Genomic DNA, 14,884 nt, shown 5'->3' on the forward strand with positions numbered 1-14,884 from the left:
AAAATTTATTTATATATAATAAAATTTATTTATATAAAAATTTATATATAATAAAAATATAAAAAATATAAAAATTACATATTTTAACACGTACATACATGTATATATTTTTAAGACACATTTAGGTGGGTCTGCTATCATTTGTAATTGCAATGTCTTAAATGATACCCTCTGCCTTTTTATCTGTGGAAATGAGATTAATATAATCGATCTGCTCTTTACTTTTCATCATTCGCTGACTATATATTGAGAACCCATACGTGCCAAACTGGGCCTGCACAAATGAGTAAGACAAAGACCTATGTCTAGCCCAGTAGATCATGCCTGACCACTCTCCCCACCCCCAACAAAAACTAATAAATGTTCCTTGAGGAAGCATGAAAAACACAAAGAAATGGAAAGAAGAAAAAACGGCCCATACCCTCACTATCCTAAGACAACTATTTGACATTTCAGTGTTTCCTTTCAGACTCCTTTTGAAGTTTTGTATTTTGTGTATGTGTGTGCATGTGAGTGCCTGTGTGTGTGTGTAGACATGCAAAAAACTGAGGAGATGTTGTGGCAGAAATTTATAAACTTTTATCATATGAAGCACTACATACACACATACACACACACAGCTATACTGCAACATCCCTCCCATACGCCTCTAAGAATGTATGAATTAAAAGTATTATCTTTAGATTAGTTCATAAAACACAGCTGGTCTCAGAAACAGGTGACACATTATGGTTTTTTTTTTTTCCTGAAGCTAGACATTGTGTCTGGCCAAGGCACATCTCTGGGAAGTGACCTGATTAAAATGATGGCAATTGTGTCAGGTTACCAAAGTTCAAACAACTGTATTATAAAATTAGACTGATGAACCCTAGCCTCTTTTCCCCAAATACAGCAGATATGAAAGGGATGAGTTATTAAGAGTGCTTTCCTAGGGGGGCGCCTGGGTGGCGCAGTCGGTTAAGCGTCCGACTTCAGCCAGGTCGCGATCTCGCGGTCCGTGAGTTCGAGCCCCGCGTCGGGCTCTGGGCTGATGGCTCGGAGCCTGGAGCCTGTTTCCGATTCTGTGTCTCCCTCTCTCTCTGCCCCTCCCCCGTTCATGCTCTGTCTCTCTCTGTCCCAAAAATAAATAAAAAACGTTGAAAAAAAAATTAAAAAAAAAAAAAAAAAAAAAAAAGAGTGCTTTCCTAGGAATTCAAGACACAATAAACACCTCTGAAATCACTAACTGAAAACATCCTATGCTAATCACCACCTTCTACCCATTCAACTCACTTGTCTAAGAACCACTACAACTTTTTTTATATTCTTATCAAGCATTCAAACCAAATGAATCCTCTATTTCCCCTCATCCAGCTAAGAATCCTCGGTGGACAACCTCATTCATTCTTGTGCACAAACTTCAAACACACTTGCCCCTCTGTTCCTTTGCAGCCTCTGACAGAACTTGTACCCTGAAGGAATCTGGCTGCTTTTCCCACAGCTGTACAGGCCTGGCCTGCTGTGGTTCAAATTACCACCTCTATTCAGATGGCTATTCTCAAGCAGCAGAGCCTGAGGCAAGCATTTGGATGCATGCAGTTCGGCTGGGAGCTAAGCCTTTGAAACAGTGAAGGAGTAAAGGCAGCAGGGCTAATGAAGACGGCATTAAACTGGTTAACACTGTGGCAAATGGGGCTCAGTCTCTTTGGGGATCCACAGAGGACCATACAGATTAGACCCCAATTTATCCATCTTAAGGACAGAGACTGAGGGTATATCCACAGACTATTGTCTCCTTTCATTTGGAGGTAGCTCCATTAAGTGTTACCTTCCACCACACTTCTCATTCATGCTTGAGCTACATTCTCTGGCACAGGAGAAAACCTTGAGGCAGAAAAAAGAGAAATGCCACAGTGTGTCCTCGGACTTGTAGTCGGTGGTTGATGTGGGATGCTGGCAATGCATGTGGAGCTCTTCCCCACAGCTGCACTAAAATCAAGAAGGCCAAAGACAAGGGACTCACAGTATCCAAGAGCCTGCTACAGGCCCCCAATTTACCTTTCCGGGCTATATACCCATTTTTGCTTGCAGGCTACATCTTCAAATCCTATGGGACACCTTCTCTCAGATGCCCCCCACACAGACACTTCCAAATCAAAATGGCAGAAAGTGACAGGAGGCAGAAGTACACCCACAGAGTTAAACTGTTTAGTAGCATTTGCTGATGGCAGTAGCACGGAGCTCCCTCAACTGTGAGCGGGCTCGCCAGTGGCTTGCCAGGAGGGCCCTCGCCAGGCTTTAGAACACAGGGGTCAGCAATTCTTCCTGAGTTGGGACCGGTCATCAGTTGGACAGTTTGTCCCGTCCCTAGAGAAGCTCAAGGTCTGGCACTGCCGACTCTCCACGTCCTGCGAGGTGACGGCCACAGGACTGGTTGCCCGCCAGCTCCAGGATACAGGCTGGCAGGTCAGCGATACAAATGAGGAGGACGTGGTCCAGAGGAGGTTCAGTTGTGTCCCCTCTCACAATGAAATAAAACCAGTTTCGGTCCCAATGACCTCTTTATTTCAGCCTTCCTAACCAACATTCCTTTGTTCTTTTTTGAACTGGTTTTTAACACCTGCCCATTCCATAGGTCATAACATCTCTTAACATGTACCCATGTCTCTGTGAGTGACACGATTTTACCTTTTTTTTTTTTAAATATCTTTTAAACGCTTTGAAACTCATAATGAGGTGGCCCACAGGTTCACCTGCGAGAGCCAGGTAAACTGTTCATGGAGAATGTATTGTGCGGGCAGTGAAAGCCCAGCATTGTCTTTTCTTGGCACTTCTAGGTGAAGCCAAAGTGCCAACAGAACTATGTTCGCTCTGCCTTTTTCTGTCTTTTAAAAGCTGCTCCAATATTCATGGATTTGTTTCGTTTTTGTTCATTTACAGCCATTAAGTTATTCCCTATGGTTGGCAAAAATGGATGGGAATTGGTTTTGGGGTCTGACCATCTGGAGATCTCTCTACATGGACTTAGGGTTTACAGACATCTAGTCCCTGCTGGGCGAGAGGCAACAAAGAATCTGGCTTGTCAGTCTTTTTGTTTATTACTCTTTTTTAAAGTGTAAATCAATTCAGAATCTCATGACCTTTGGGAGGAAAACAGCTTTTTGAAATCTGGACTGGGAAGATTTTCTGTTTCTGTGTTTACTCTTGATCCATGGCTAAAATCATAAAATTGAAGCTATTTCTCTGTAGCTGTATGTCTCTATATCTCTAGTTCAGAAATTCCTTCACCTCTAATTCTGCTGAATGTGTAGCATTTTCCTACCTTTGGATGGTATTATTTTATTAGATTATAAAGTCTCTTTCTTAAATTAAAGGAGCTCTGTTCTGATTGGCATATGTAGATAAGTAATTGCTTACATAAACTGAATATAACAAATATTTCCTACAATATGGAAATTAAGTATCTGAAACGTGCAAAGTGTTTAAAATATATTTTAAGAATTCAAATTTACATGGAATTGATGTAAATATTTGACAATTTCAACTAGTCTAATATTTGGGATTTAATGAAACCAACTATGTCTTCTCTATCAGCATGGAATATAAAACAAGCATACATTTTTCTGCCTCTTGGGTATATATTTTTGCTAAACTTACACAGGTTTATAATCAAATAGGCTAGAATTACCTACTGAATATTTAAGATTACAAAAACATCAATTTACGTTTAAGCAAACTGAATCATTGTTCTAATGAGCTTGTATTTCCACAGTAATGAGGTTTTATGGTATGTCATCTTGAAAAGCATTTCCACTGGGGCACCTCAGTCACTCGGTTAAGCGTCTGACTTCGGCTCAGATTATGATCTCAGGTCAGTGAGTTTGAGCCCCACGTTGGGCTCTGTGCTGACAGCTCGGAGCCTGGAGCCTGCTTCAGATTCTGTGTCTCCCTCTCCCTCTGCCCTTCCCCTACTCACACTCTGTCTCTCTGCCTCTCAAAAATAAATTTAAAACGTTAAAAAAAAAAAAGAAAAAAAAAAGAAGTGTTTCCAAAATCTTTAGATAACTGAAGACCTTTGACTGATATTATGAAATAATTAGTAGACACTGAATGGACACCTCCATCATTTCTAAGTAAGAAAACTAAAACATTCATTACAGGCATAATTTTAATTTATATACTTTTGCTTCTTATTTGTATATGCTACAAAGAGGCTATATCTTTGGGTTTGAAAATGAATGTATATTCACTTCTGCCATGTTGTGAAACATATAAGGGAATCGTGTGGCTAAATGAAAGCTAGGCTGAGTGTATTCTCGAGCTCTGCTAAAATGACAGACACTCACAATTATCCACCCCCTTGTTTTCTCTGTGAACTACTAGTGCCTAAAAGCTATAATTAATAAATATGAATGAGACTATATATGACTGAGACTCTACTAGGAGTCTCAAGATAATGACACACGCTTATTTTGATTTTAATTAAGTGCCAAAAAGGGAATGTTTCTGTCCAAAGCAAAATCACTTGTTCCAGAATTTCCTATGGCTGCTCTAACCAATTACCACAAACTTGGTGGCTTAAAACAATACATATTTACTCTCTTGCAGTTCTGGAGGTCAGAAGTCGGAAATCAGCTTCTCTGGGCTAAAATCAGGGTGTCAGCAGGCCATGCTTCCTCCAGAGGCCCCAGGGGAGAGAATCCCTTTCCTGGCCTTTTCCAGCTTCTAGAGCCAAATTCCTTGCATTCCTTGGTTGCAGACCCTTTCCTCCAGCTTCAAAGCCAGCAGTCCTCATGTTATCTTCTTCCTCTGTCATCAAACCTCCTCCTGCCTCTCTCTTATAAGGACACTTGTGATTGCATTAAGAGTCCACCACGTAATCTGCAATAGCCTTCCCATCTGGCTTTATCGGCAAAATCCTTTTCTGCCATATAAACCTGTGAGTTATCATTCACAGGTTTCGGAGATTAGAACCTGAATATCCCTCAGGCCATTATTCAGGCTCTCACCTCACCTCCTATATAATCTACACCCAAAGAGGGGAGATACCATATCTCACCACAGTAACACTTTCTTATTACTTTATCATAAGAAAATTGATTGTTCTCTTTAAAGTAAAAGAAACTTGCATTTTTTTGTATCTTCATTTAAATATTGTACTGTTACTTTAATTAATAAATAGCCAAGCTATAATCATTCATATACTCAGGCGCCTATGATCCCATCTTAATTCTCAAATGTCCTGGAAACTTCAATTTTACCTTCCAACACAGATTCCAAAATGAAAAATGAAATAAAACTTAACGTCTTTTGTACTTTAAACGTTCTTTGAGATTTTCCAGAGGTCCTTAAAAAGTAATAAAGACTTGTTCCTTTGCCTTACAAAAAGAGGTGTTCGAAAACTTTAGCTCTATTTGCTATGTTAGTATTGATTAGTTGTATAAGAAAAAATCAAATCAAAAGAAGTATTCAGCTGTCCATAGATTAAATCTGAATAGGGAAAATATTATTAATATCAATATTTTAGTTCTCTGCTGTATGCAAAGTCCCTAGAGATTTATTAGCACCCTTATTGTCTATGTTTCTAATTACCAGAGTCCAGTTGGGGCTTTCCCTGATGACATTAGGCAACAAAATTAGTGTTATTAGTCATAATTTCAGTACATTAAAAAATGGTACCAACCTTCCTTTTCAAATTTTAGTAGAAATTTCTACACCAGTGTTTTCAAAATGAGGACATACATCAAACCTTTCTGTGAATCTTTGTTAAAATACACGTATTTAAAATCTACCCCAGATTTTTTTGAAAACCGGTTTAATCATCATGCATTGTAGATACTTTCTCCAAAAGTCTTTTTGGATTGGCTTTATTATCTTATTTTGCATGTCACAAAAAATTTCCCCTTCACTTGTACTGTTTTCATTATATACTCCTACCAGATTTTGCACTTGTAAAAACTGTCACAAGTCGCAAGTGACCCAAAAACATTTTAAGTCTCTGTTGTCTTCTCAGAGTTTTTTATTTACTCTGATGGATGCTTCCCTCAAGGCCCTATGATCAGCTAAAGACAGGAGAACTCCGTGGAAAAGGACAGTAATTAAGGTACTTCAAGAATAAACTTTTAAGCACAGACTTCTGATGCCATCATACAATCACCTTTAACACCAAGTCAGTGGACAGAGTCAGAATTTTGAGAACGCCTTATTTGACGAGCTGGGTTCATGATCTAGCTATTACAATGACCAGTGGAACAACACCTGCTTTGTATAAAATCAGTCCTTGATCCTAACCCATCTGGCCTTTTCGATATAAAATGCAAGTAAAACTTCATGTTGCTCGTGCTTACCCAGAGGTCCAACAAACCCCGACATCTCTGTATCCAAAAGAATAGCTTCTTTATCCCAGAGGAGAGTATTACACACTTTCTCTCTTGAGGCTCATCTCTCAGGCTATAGTAGCGGAGGAGCCCCAACAACAGGTACGAGAACAGGACTGGCATACTCACTGTTCTACCCATTGGCCATGTGACGTTTGGAGAGTTGAGGGTCAGCTCTGGGCCAAAGTGGCCTCAGCTGTAAAATGGACACCCTAAAAAATAATTCCTGTCCTCTGTGCCCCATTTACCCACTGTCAGTACAGACTTTTCTTGGGAAAAGCTCAGACTGGTAATTGTACACCTTGAGCAGACCTCTGAAACAATTTTGTCCAACCTCCTCATTTTATAGCTGTGGAAGCTGATGCGCCCCCAAGGAAACCACACCCGTGGGAGACCAGAACCTGACTTTCCTCCCTCTTCTGGCACTCTTCTGTCCCAGTATGTCATGAAAGCTCTCTCCTCCACAGTCGAGTTGGTGAATTCCTTTCATCCTATGTGGCAGAACCCAAGCGTCCCACAACCTGCCTCCTTGCCGCAAACCGGTTTCCTTTCGATTTTGTTTAAAAAGATGCAGTGGAGAGAGATTTTCCCCGCAGCGATTTCAAAACCCTAAATACATGAAATACCAGTCTTCCGTTTTCATGAAGGACTCTGAAGCAGAAACACTAAATGAAACATCAAATACAGGTCCTATTCGAGGCCTTTCCTAGATTTGAAACCACACTCCTTAAAGAATAAGATAAAATAAATTCACTCTTACAGTGCTATTCAAATGTGACTTAGGGACTGATGTAGATCATTAAATTATGTTACTGATCAGCTACGACCGGTTCGGAAATGGTCGGCCTTTAGCGACCTTTACAGCAATCGTGGGTTTTGCCACAACACTTAAGTGAGTGGAGTCTTCTTGTTGAACAGAGTATATACTAGTTCAGATGTTGCTGAATTCGAGTGAAGAGTCAAATGTAAACTCCATTCTAGTCCTAGGAAAATAGGACCACATATCAGTTCACAATCTATCTGAACAACAGAAAATACTGGCCCCATACCAAAGACAACTGTGAGGAGCACTGTGCTGTTCTAATCTATTGAAGGAGAGAACTTTACCCTTCAGAAAACTGGTTTTAGGATGGTGAGGATAACGAACTCAAGCAACTTTAAGAGACGGGACGGTATTGTAAAGGAGTGACGTGGGTCATACGTGAGATACAACGGCAAAGGGTGAGCACTGTGGCAAACCAGAGAGGCCCAGTAGTCACGGAACAGCAGCCAGACATCTTCATGTGACAATAAACACGTGTGTGCAGACATTTTGGCTTCACCCGAGAAGCCAGTGACTGAGGTTTTTATGTTAAAAATTCTTTATTTTAAATGCTGGCAGCTGATTAATTTTCCTGTAAATACATCACTGTAGGCCTAATGATCCCATCTGCTACCTGCATCCTGGCCACATCCTGTAGGATGTCAGATTGAGGAACTAAGGGAGCCTGGGCCTTCAAACGTCTCTGTTCCCAAAGGCTGTTCTCAGTGGGAGCCCAGCCTAATCCCCATGCCTTGTGCTCATGCCAACCCCGAGCCCACACAACCTTCCAGATTCCCCCAGACTCAACTCTTGGGCTCATCTCTTCTCACACATTATGTTTTCTGCTGTGCTGACCCGTGTCTGACCTCAGCCTGTCCTGATACACCTTTGGATCCCAGACCTAGTTTGGCAGCTACACACCCCCCAGCCCCAGCCCCCACTCACACTGGTTTTAGTTTCCCATTTCCAACAGGGCACTGGTCGTCAACGGTGTCCTCCCTCCAGGGCCCAAGCTAGAGCTGATCCTTCCTCACCATCCTCCACCTCCTTTTTTGAAATGCACAAAGGGCCTAAACTTGGTGGCTCATTCTTTCCCAGGAGCAGTGATTCCCCCTCTCCACCTGCCTCCCCTGAGTGGAGGATTCCTGTGCACGTGTAGGAGGGGGATTTGGCAGGGGCTGCATTTACACCCATCCTGTACTGGCCCTGGCCCCCATGTTTCCTGTGAAATCCACAAGCAAAGCTGAAGCACAGTTCTTTTTTTTTAATTTATTATTTATCGAGAGAGAGAGAATGAATGAATGAATGAATGAATATATGAATGAATCCCAAGCAGGCTCCATGCTGTTAGCACAAAGCCCAACATGGGGCTCCATCCCAAGAACCATGAGATTATGACCTGAGCTAAAACCAAGAGTCAGCTGCTTAACTGGTTCAGTCACCCAGGCTCCCCTGAAGTACAATTCTTAAAGGGATGGCAGTATTGCTCTGCCTGATTGTCCCATGCCCCTGTGACCACAGAGGGCTTGCCAACACAAGGTCACTAAACCTCCAAATTCCACTTTGGACACCGGACAGTGTGAAGGAGCCCAGGAAGTCTGGCTCCCTACAGGCGTCACAGAGACCATTAGTGTGGACTACTGCATGGACTGTAAAGTGACCACCTGACCACACAGGTCTGCTAACCCAACATGGCTTATCCACCTACTCTCACCTCTCTGGCCTTAATGTTTATTTGAGAAAGAGAGAAAGAGAGAAAGAGAGAGAGAAAGAGAGAAAGAGAGAGAGAGAGAGAGAGAGAGAGAGAAAGAGAGAGAGAGAGAGAGAGATACCTGCTTGCTACTCAAATGAACACAGGGGTAACAGTTGAGCTTGGCTAAGGCAAAGAGGGCTTCCTGGCTCTCTACAATAAATCACAACTTGGAAAGGCAGACATCTTGACAGTGAGGTTTCTAGAACTATTTGGTTGAATGGCATTGTGGAGCAAGAAAAGTTTCTTGGATTTGTACGAGCACATATTCAAATCAGCTCTAAACACAACCCTGACACTATTATTGTCAGGACACTCCTATGAAGTAGGTAAAGGCTAAGCCAACTCCACACTTTAAAAGATGGTGGCAGGAAGCAGAGAGAGGGTGAGTCCCCAGGCAGAGGGGAGCAGAGAGGAAACCAGGCTGAGGCCCGTCTGGTTCCTGGGTGTACCTCTGGCTGCTTCCTCTGCGTGGCACTCTGTCTCTCCCCGAGGTTCAGCAGGCTGCGGTCTCACAGCCAGTGGCCCAGGCCCCCCGCCATCGCGTGAGATCCAGCCAGGGGCACCTGGGGAAGCACGCCTAAGCACGTGGTCTACAGAAAGGGAGAGACGTGCAGCTACGCACTCAGGGCGCACCCCGTGCCGGGCGCTGCGCTGTGCGCCAGTTGACAGACACACAATGACTTAATCTTTGCAAAAATCCAAAGATGGGGGAACCCTTATCATCCCCATTTCACACGGGAAAGTGCTTTTCAGAGGCAACAGAGGAGTGTCCCAGATCACATGGCCACAAAGTGGTGAACTGGGATGGCCAACCCAGCTCCTCTGATCCCTTTGTCGACACTGCCTAGGCAACCTCTGACCAGCCCTCTGTGACAGTCCAGGGGGCTGTGGGGGTGGGGGTGGGGGTGGGGGGGGCTTGAGCACATGATGAACCGGAGAAAATATTAAATGTTGACAGTCACAGGAAGGGGAAAGACTGCCAGAACACTTGACGTGACAACTCTTTTCAACCCAAAACGCCTCAAGAGTCTTTGTAAGAACTGTATGTCCTCCCGAGTCCACCACTTGGGACAGAACTTACACGGAACACACTTGTACCTCTCCAAACACGTATTCAGCCACTGATAACTCTATGTTGCTCCATCAAGTATATGATCGTAGACGGGTTAGGTGTTTCATGGAGAATGAGATTACTACAGGAGTTTATAATGGAGTATATTTCTAAATAAATCTATTAACAATAACCATTAAGAACTTCATAGGATTGGGACACCTGGGAGGCTCAGTCAAGGGTCTGACTGTTGGTTTTGGCTCAGGTCATGATCTCACAGTCCCTGGGATCGAGCCCCGCATCGGGCTCTGCGCCGGTGGTAGGGAGTTCCCTTGGGATTCTCCCTCTCCCTCTCGTTCAGCCCCTTCCCTGTATGCTCTCTCTCAAAATAGAGAAACATTAACAAATGGTTTTTAAAAAGAACGTCTAGGATCGCATGTCTTAGGCCAGATGCTACCTTTCATAGTACTATACGGTTGACCAGCGTCCGCGAGAGAGGGCAGAAGGATATACTCCACAGAGTACCACAGCACTAGCTAATAATCCCTACCTCGAGCCCTTTTTCGGAATGAGGCGGGGTATAAGGCCATCAAATCAACCTGAGCAGAGTTCCTTCTACGTGTACCTCTTCATGGTTTCCCCGTCACTCCTCAATCTTCATGCGAAGCCCTGGCCCGTTAAGTGCGTGTCGGCTGCTATGCCACCCTCCCCACCCACCCCCACTGCCATCACCTCCTGACTTCCACATGGTCTCCGGTCAGGAATAAGGCCTGTGGCACCTCAGTCCTGGTCTTCAGCCCCCACCCTCCTGGGCATTCAACATGCCTGGGAGAGCCACCCCCACCCCGCCAGCCTCCTGGCCTCACAAGCCTGGCCTGGCTCAGCGCCAGTGAGGAAGTCTCTTCCCCCTGACCCGCTACTCCCTCAGGGCCGCTTCCCGCACTGTCCCCAGCGAAACCGCTCCCCGAAATGCCCGAGTCCAGCATCCCACACTGACCGCCCGTCCACCCTCCACCTCCCGTGGGAGGTCTCCTCCCGGATGTCTGACAGACACCTCCAGCTACCTCCGAATGACAGAAACAGACACCGGTCAGAGGCACGGCCCTGGAGTTAACTCCTTTAATGTCACGTGCAGACACAAGGCCAGGCCTCCCTCATCTGTGGGCGGCTTCGGGGTCCGGACGAGGGGGCCGGCTCGGGGACGCGGGCATCACCACTTCCGAACTCGGGGCAGCCCATCCACCCGAGGGGAGGTGGTGTTCTCGAGGAGACCCCTGAGGTGCTGGTTGCTGCCCAGGGCTCGCTGCACGTGCTCCGGGGTGATGCGCATCTTGTGGCTGTCCAGAGCCTCCTTGCCCGCCAGCTCCAGGATGTTGGCCGTCAGGTACTCGAGAACGGCGGTCAGGAAGACCGGGGTGGACGCGCTCAGGCGCGGGGCGTAGCGACCCTCTCGCAGGAGACGCTCCACGCGGCTGACCGGGAATTGCAGCTCGGCTCTCCTGGAGCGGGACACCGCGTGCCTCCTCCGTCTGCGACGGTGCCGGCGGCGGTGCCTCCCAGACATGCCTCGTGCTGGGTTGGAACCCGATCGGCCCGGCCTGACCGTCCCGCTGGCCCGAGGGTGGCAGGATGCCGGCGCCGACTCCTACCAAGTGTGCCCCTCACTGGTCAGGGAGCTGCTTATATGACACCTCCGACATTATGATGTCACTGGTGTCGCTGATGTCACTGTGCCCTGCTCAGGACTGGCCTGGAAACATCCATGACAGAAACCTGGTCTCCCTGTTGACTGCACTGGACCCTCTTTATGAGGGAACTCTTTCCCCTGGCCCTCAACAGTCTAGTACAAACAAGAACAGAAACGTTTCCACTGACACAGTGCTCTGTCTTGAGGACACTCCCCTCCAGGTTACCTGGTCCTGGCCTTCCATGCTCTTTGAGCTCTTTGACAGCCCTTTGTAAATTGCCGGTCACGGACACACATACTGAATGCTTTGTCCAGTAGAGGTCCAAACTAAACCCAATTTTGCCCCCGTTGACACATTTAAAGATTATCAATATTTCTACGTTCTTTGGATTCTCTTCTGGATTGGTTACAATATCCGCCAATTCCTCATCAGTGAAGACTCTTAACACATTTTCATGTTACATCGATATAAAGGTCATGAGTTCACTCACTCTCTTTGAAAATATCTTCTAACTGTTTTGGAGGTCACAGTGATATGCCCACTAGATTCACCAGTCAGAGCCAGATAAAATTCAAAGACAAAGAAGTGTACCTCATTCTCAGTTAATACCCAGGGGTGTCTCATTTCTTCTAGGTGAATCCAAAGCACCAAGAGCACTTTGTTGATTTTTTCTAATTTAAATTTTTAATAATTTTAATTTCCTTCTCTGCTTTGTGTTTCTGTTTCATTTTTGTTCATTTACAGACAATAATTTATTTTTATCATTAACCAAAATGACTGGGGGGGGGGGGTGCCTGGGTGGCTCAGTCAGGTAAGCATCCAACTCTTGATTTTGTTTTGGGTCATGAGCTCAGGGTTCACAGGTTCAAGCCCCACGTTGGGCTCCACTCTGGCAATATGGAGCCTGCTTGGGATTCTCTGTCTCCCTCTCTCTCTGCCCTTCCCCTGCTTGCTCACTCATTCTCTCCCTCTCACAATAAACATTTAAAAAAAAAATGGTTCAGAGTTTGGTTTTAGGATCTGACCATGTGGAAATCTCTCAAAATGAGTCCAAAGAGATCCAATTTCTTTTGGGTGAAAGACAAAACACAACCTCATTTTCCAGTCTTTGTTCAAATCCATTAAGAACTGCATACTCTCTGAGGGGAGAAGAGCTTTTTGATATCTGGACTGATGAGATTTGCTGTTTCTGTGTTATACTTGACATATGCCTGAAATTATAGGATTGAAGCTATAAACTCTACTTGTCTGGGCCCATATGTCTCTGTCTTTAATACACAAAGGTCTTCACCTTTGATTGTGTGAGTGTACGATGTTTTCCTACCTCTGAATGATATTAACAGATTGTAAAATCTCTTAAATTAAGGGAGCTCTGTTCTTAAATAGCATTTCTAGATAAATAATTGCTTACACACATTGAGTATTTCCAAATTTTCTTGAAAATAAGGAAACTGAACTATGATACTTTAAATGAGGTAGATTTAAACAATATATATTCTCCCAGAAACTAAATCACAACTATTTTAAGATATCAAATTCAATTTAAGTAAATCTTTAGCAAACAGGACTAGTTTAATCGTTTAGATTTAATGAAAACAACTAAGTCCTTTCTCTTTTATCAGTGTTAACTATAACACAAATATGCATTTTTCTACTACTCAGGTATGTTCTTCGTAAACTTATAAACTTTTACTGATCACATAAACTGGTGTTAATGTATTTTATGTTTAAGATTATGATATATATATATATATATATATATATATATATATATATATATATATATAAAAATTTATAATTAACCAAACTGAATCACTGGTTGGACAAACTTCATTCCACAAAGCAATCACATTTCATAGTATGCCAACGAGAAGATAATTTTTAAGATTTCTAGATAATGCATAACTTTGGACTGATAGTTAATGGGCATTCAATACATACCTAATTTTTTAAATGTTTATTTATTTGAGAGGCAGAGAGAACAAGTAGGGAAGGAGAAGAGAGAGAGGGACAGAGAGCCCCAAGCAGGCTCACAGAGCCCTGTGAAAGACTCTAATGAATTGTGAGATCATGACCTGAGCCGAAACCAAGAGTTGGATGCTTCACTGAATGAGCCACCCAGGCATCCCATAGATGCCTAATTTTTAAGACACAATGTTGAAACACTGATAACTAGGTATAATTCTATTTCATATATTTTTGCTTCTTATTTGCATATGCTACAAAGAGGCTCTATTTCTGAGCCTGCCCATGACCATGGTCATTTCTGCCACAGTGAGAAGTTATATAAGTATGTGGCTGAGTAATTCTGGGATAGGTGTGTTCATGAAATCTGCTAAATCCACTAACATGAAAGAAATTCACAATTATTCACCCTGTAGTTTTCACAATAAAATACAAGTGATTTTGCTTAAAAGTTATAACTAACATACATGAGTGAGAGTCCACTAGGAGTTTCAAGATGATGTGGGTTTTTTGTTTCTTTGTTTAAAACAGAATGTTTCTGTTATGGAGTAAAATGGCATGTTGGTTCAGAATGTAACTGACAAATTTGAAGGATAAAACCCGAATGCACACAGAACGTTACGGGAGGTTTGCAAAAAGAGAATCTGAAAAGGAACAAAATTAGAAAAAAATTTTTTTCCAAATCTGGTTCAGTTCTAATAAGTTTGTTCACAAGAATTTCAAAGAGCTCCTGGACCCTTCAGAATCAAATATTAGTGTTGGAAGACCTAGCCTCAGCTTTCAGACAACGAAATAAAAGGCATCCAAATTAGCACAAAAGAAGTCAAACCTTCACTCTTCGCAGAGGATGTGATACTCTACACGGAAAACCCAAAAGTTTCCACCAAAAAACTGCTAGAGATGCTAGAGGAATTCAGCAAAGTCGCAGGATATAAAATCAATGTACGGAAATTGGATGCATTTCTATACACCAGTAATGAGGCGGCAGAAAGAGAAACGAGGAATTGATCCCATTTATACACTGCTCCAAAAACCTTAATATACTTAGGAATAAACCTAACCAAAGAGGTAAAAGATCTGTACACTGAAAACTATAGAAAGCTTATGAAAGAAATTGAAGAAGACACAAAGAAATGGAAAAACATTCCATGCTCAAGGACTGGAAGAACAAATATTGCTAAAACGTTGATACTACTGAAAGCAATCTACACATTCAATGCAACATTATCAAAATAACACCAGCATTCTGGGGTGCCTGGGTGGCTCAGT

At 43.3% G+C, this 14,884-nt stretch overlaps 2 protein-coding genes across 2 annotated transcripts in view; both read right to left on the minus strand.

Moving 5' to 3' along the window:
* The window catches only part of XK (X-linked Kx blood group antigen, Kell and VPS13A binding protein), a 64,558-nt gene that overhangs the window by 23,720 nt on the left and 25,954 nt on the right, over nucleotides 1-14,884 (minus strand). The window lies entirely within an intron of this gene.
* Nucleotides 11,053-11,626, minus strand: LOC145714654 (histone H2A-Bbd type 1-like). The gene has a single exon (XM_081794326.1). It carries the CDS (start codon nucleotides 11,524-11,526, stop codon nucleotides 11,173-11,175), a length of 354 nt encoding a protein of 117 aa, XP_081650452.1. The 5' UTR covers nucleotides 11,527-11,626; the 3' UTR covers nucleotides 11,053-11,172.

Source organism: Panthera onca, chromosome X (genome assembly GCF_046562875.1).
Source record: "Panthera onca isolate mPanOnc1 chromosome X, mPanOnc1 haplotype 2, whole genome shotgun sequence".
NCBI classification, from domain to species: domain Eukaryota; kingdom Metazoa; phylum Chordata; class Mammalia; order Carnivora; family Felidae; genus Panthera; species Panthera onca.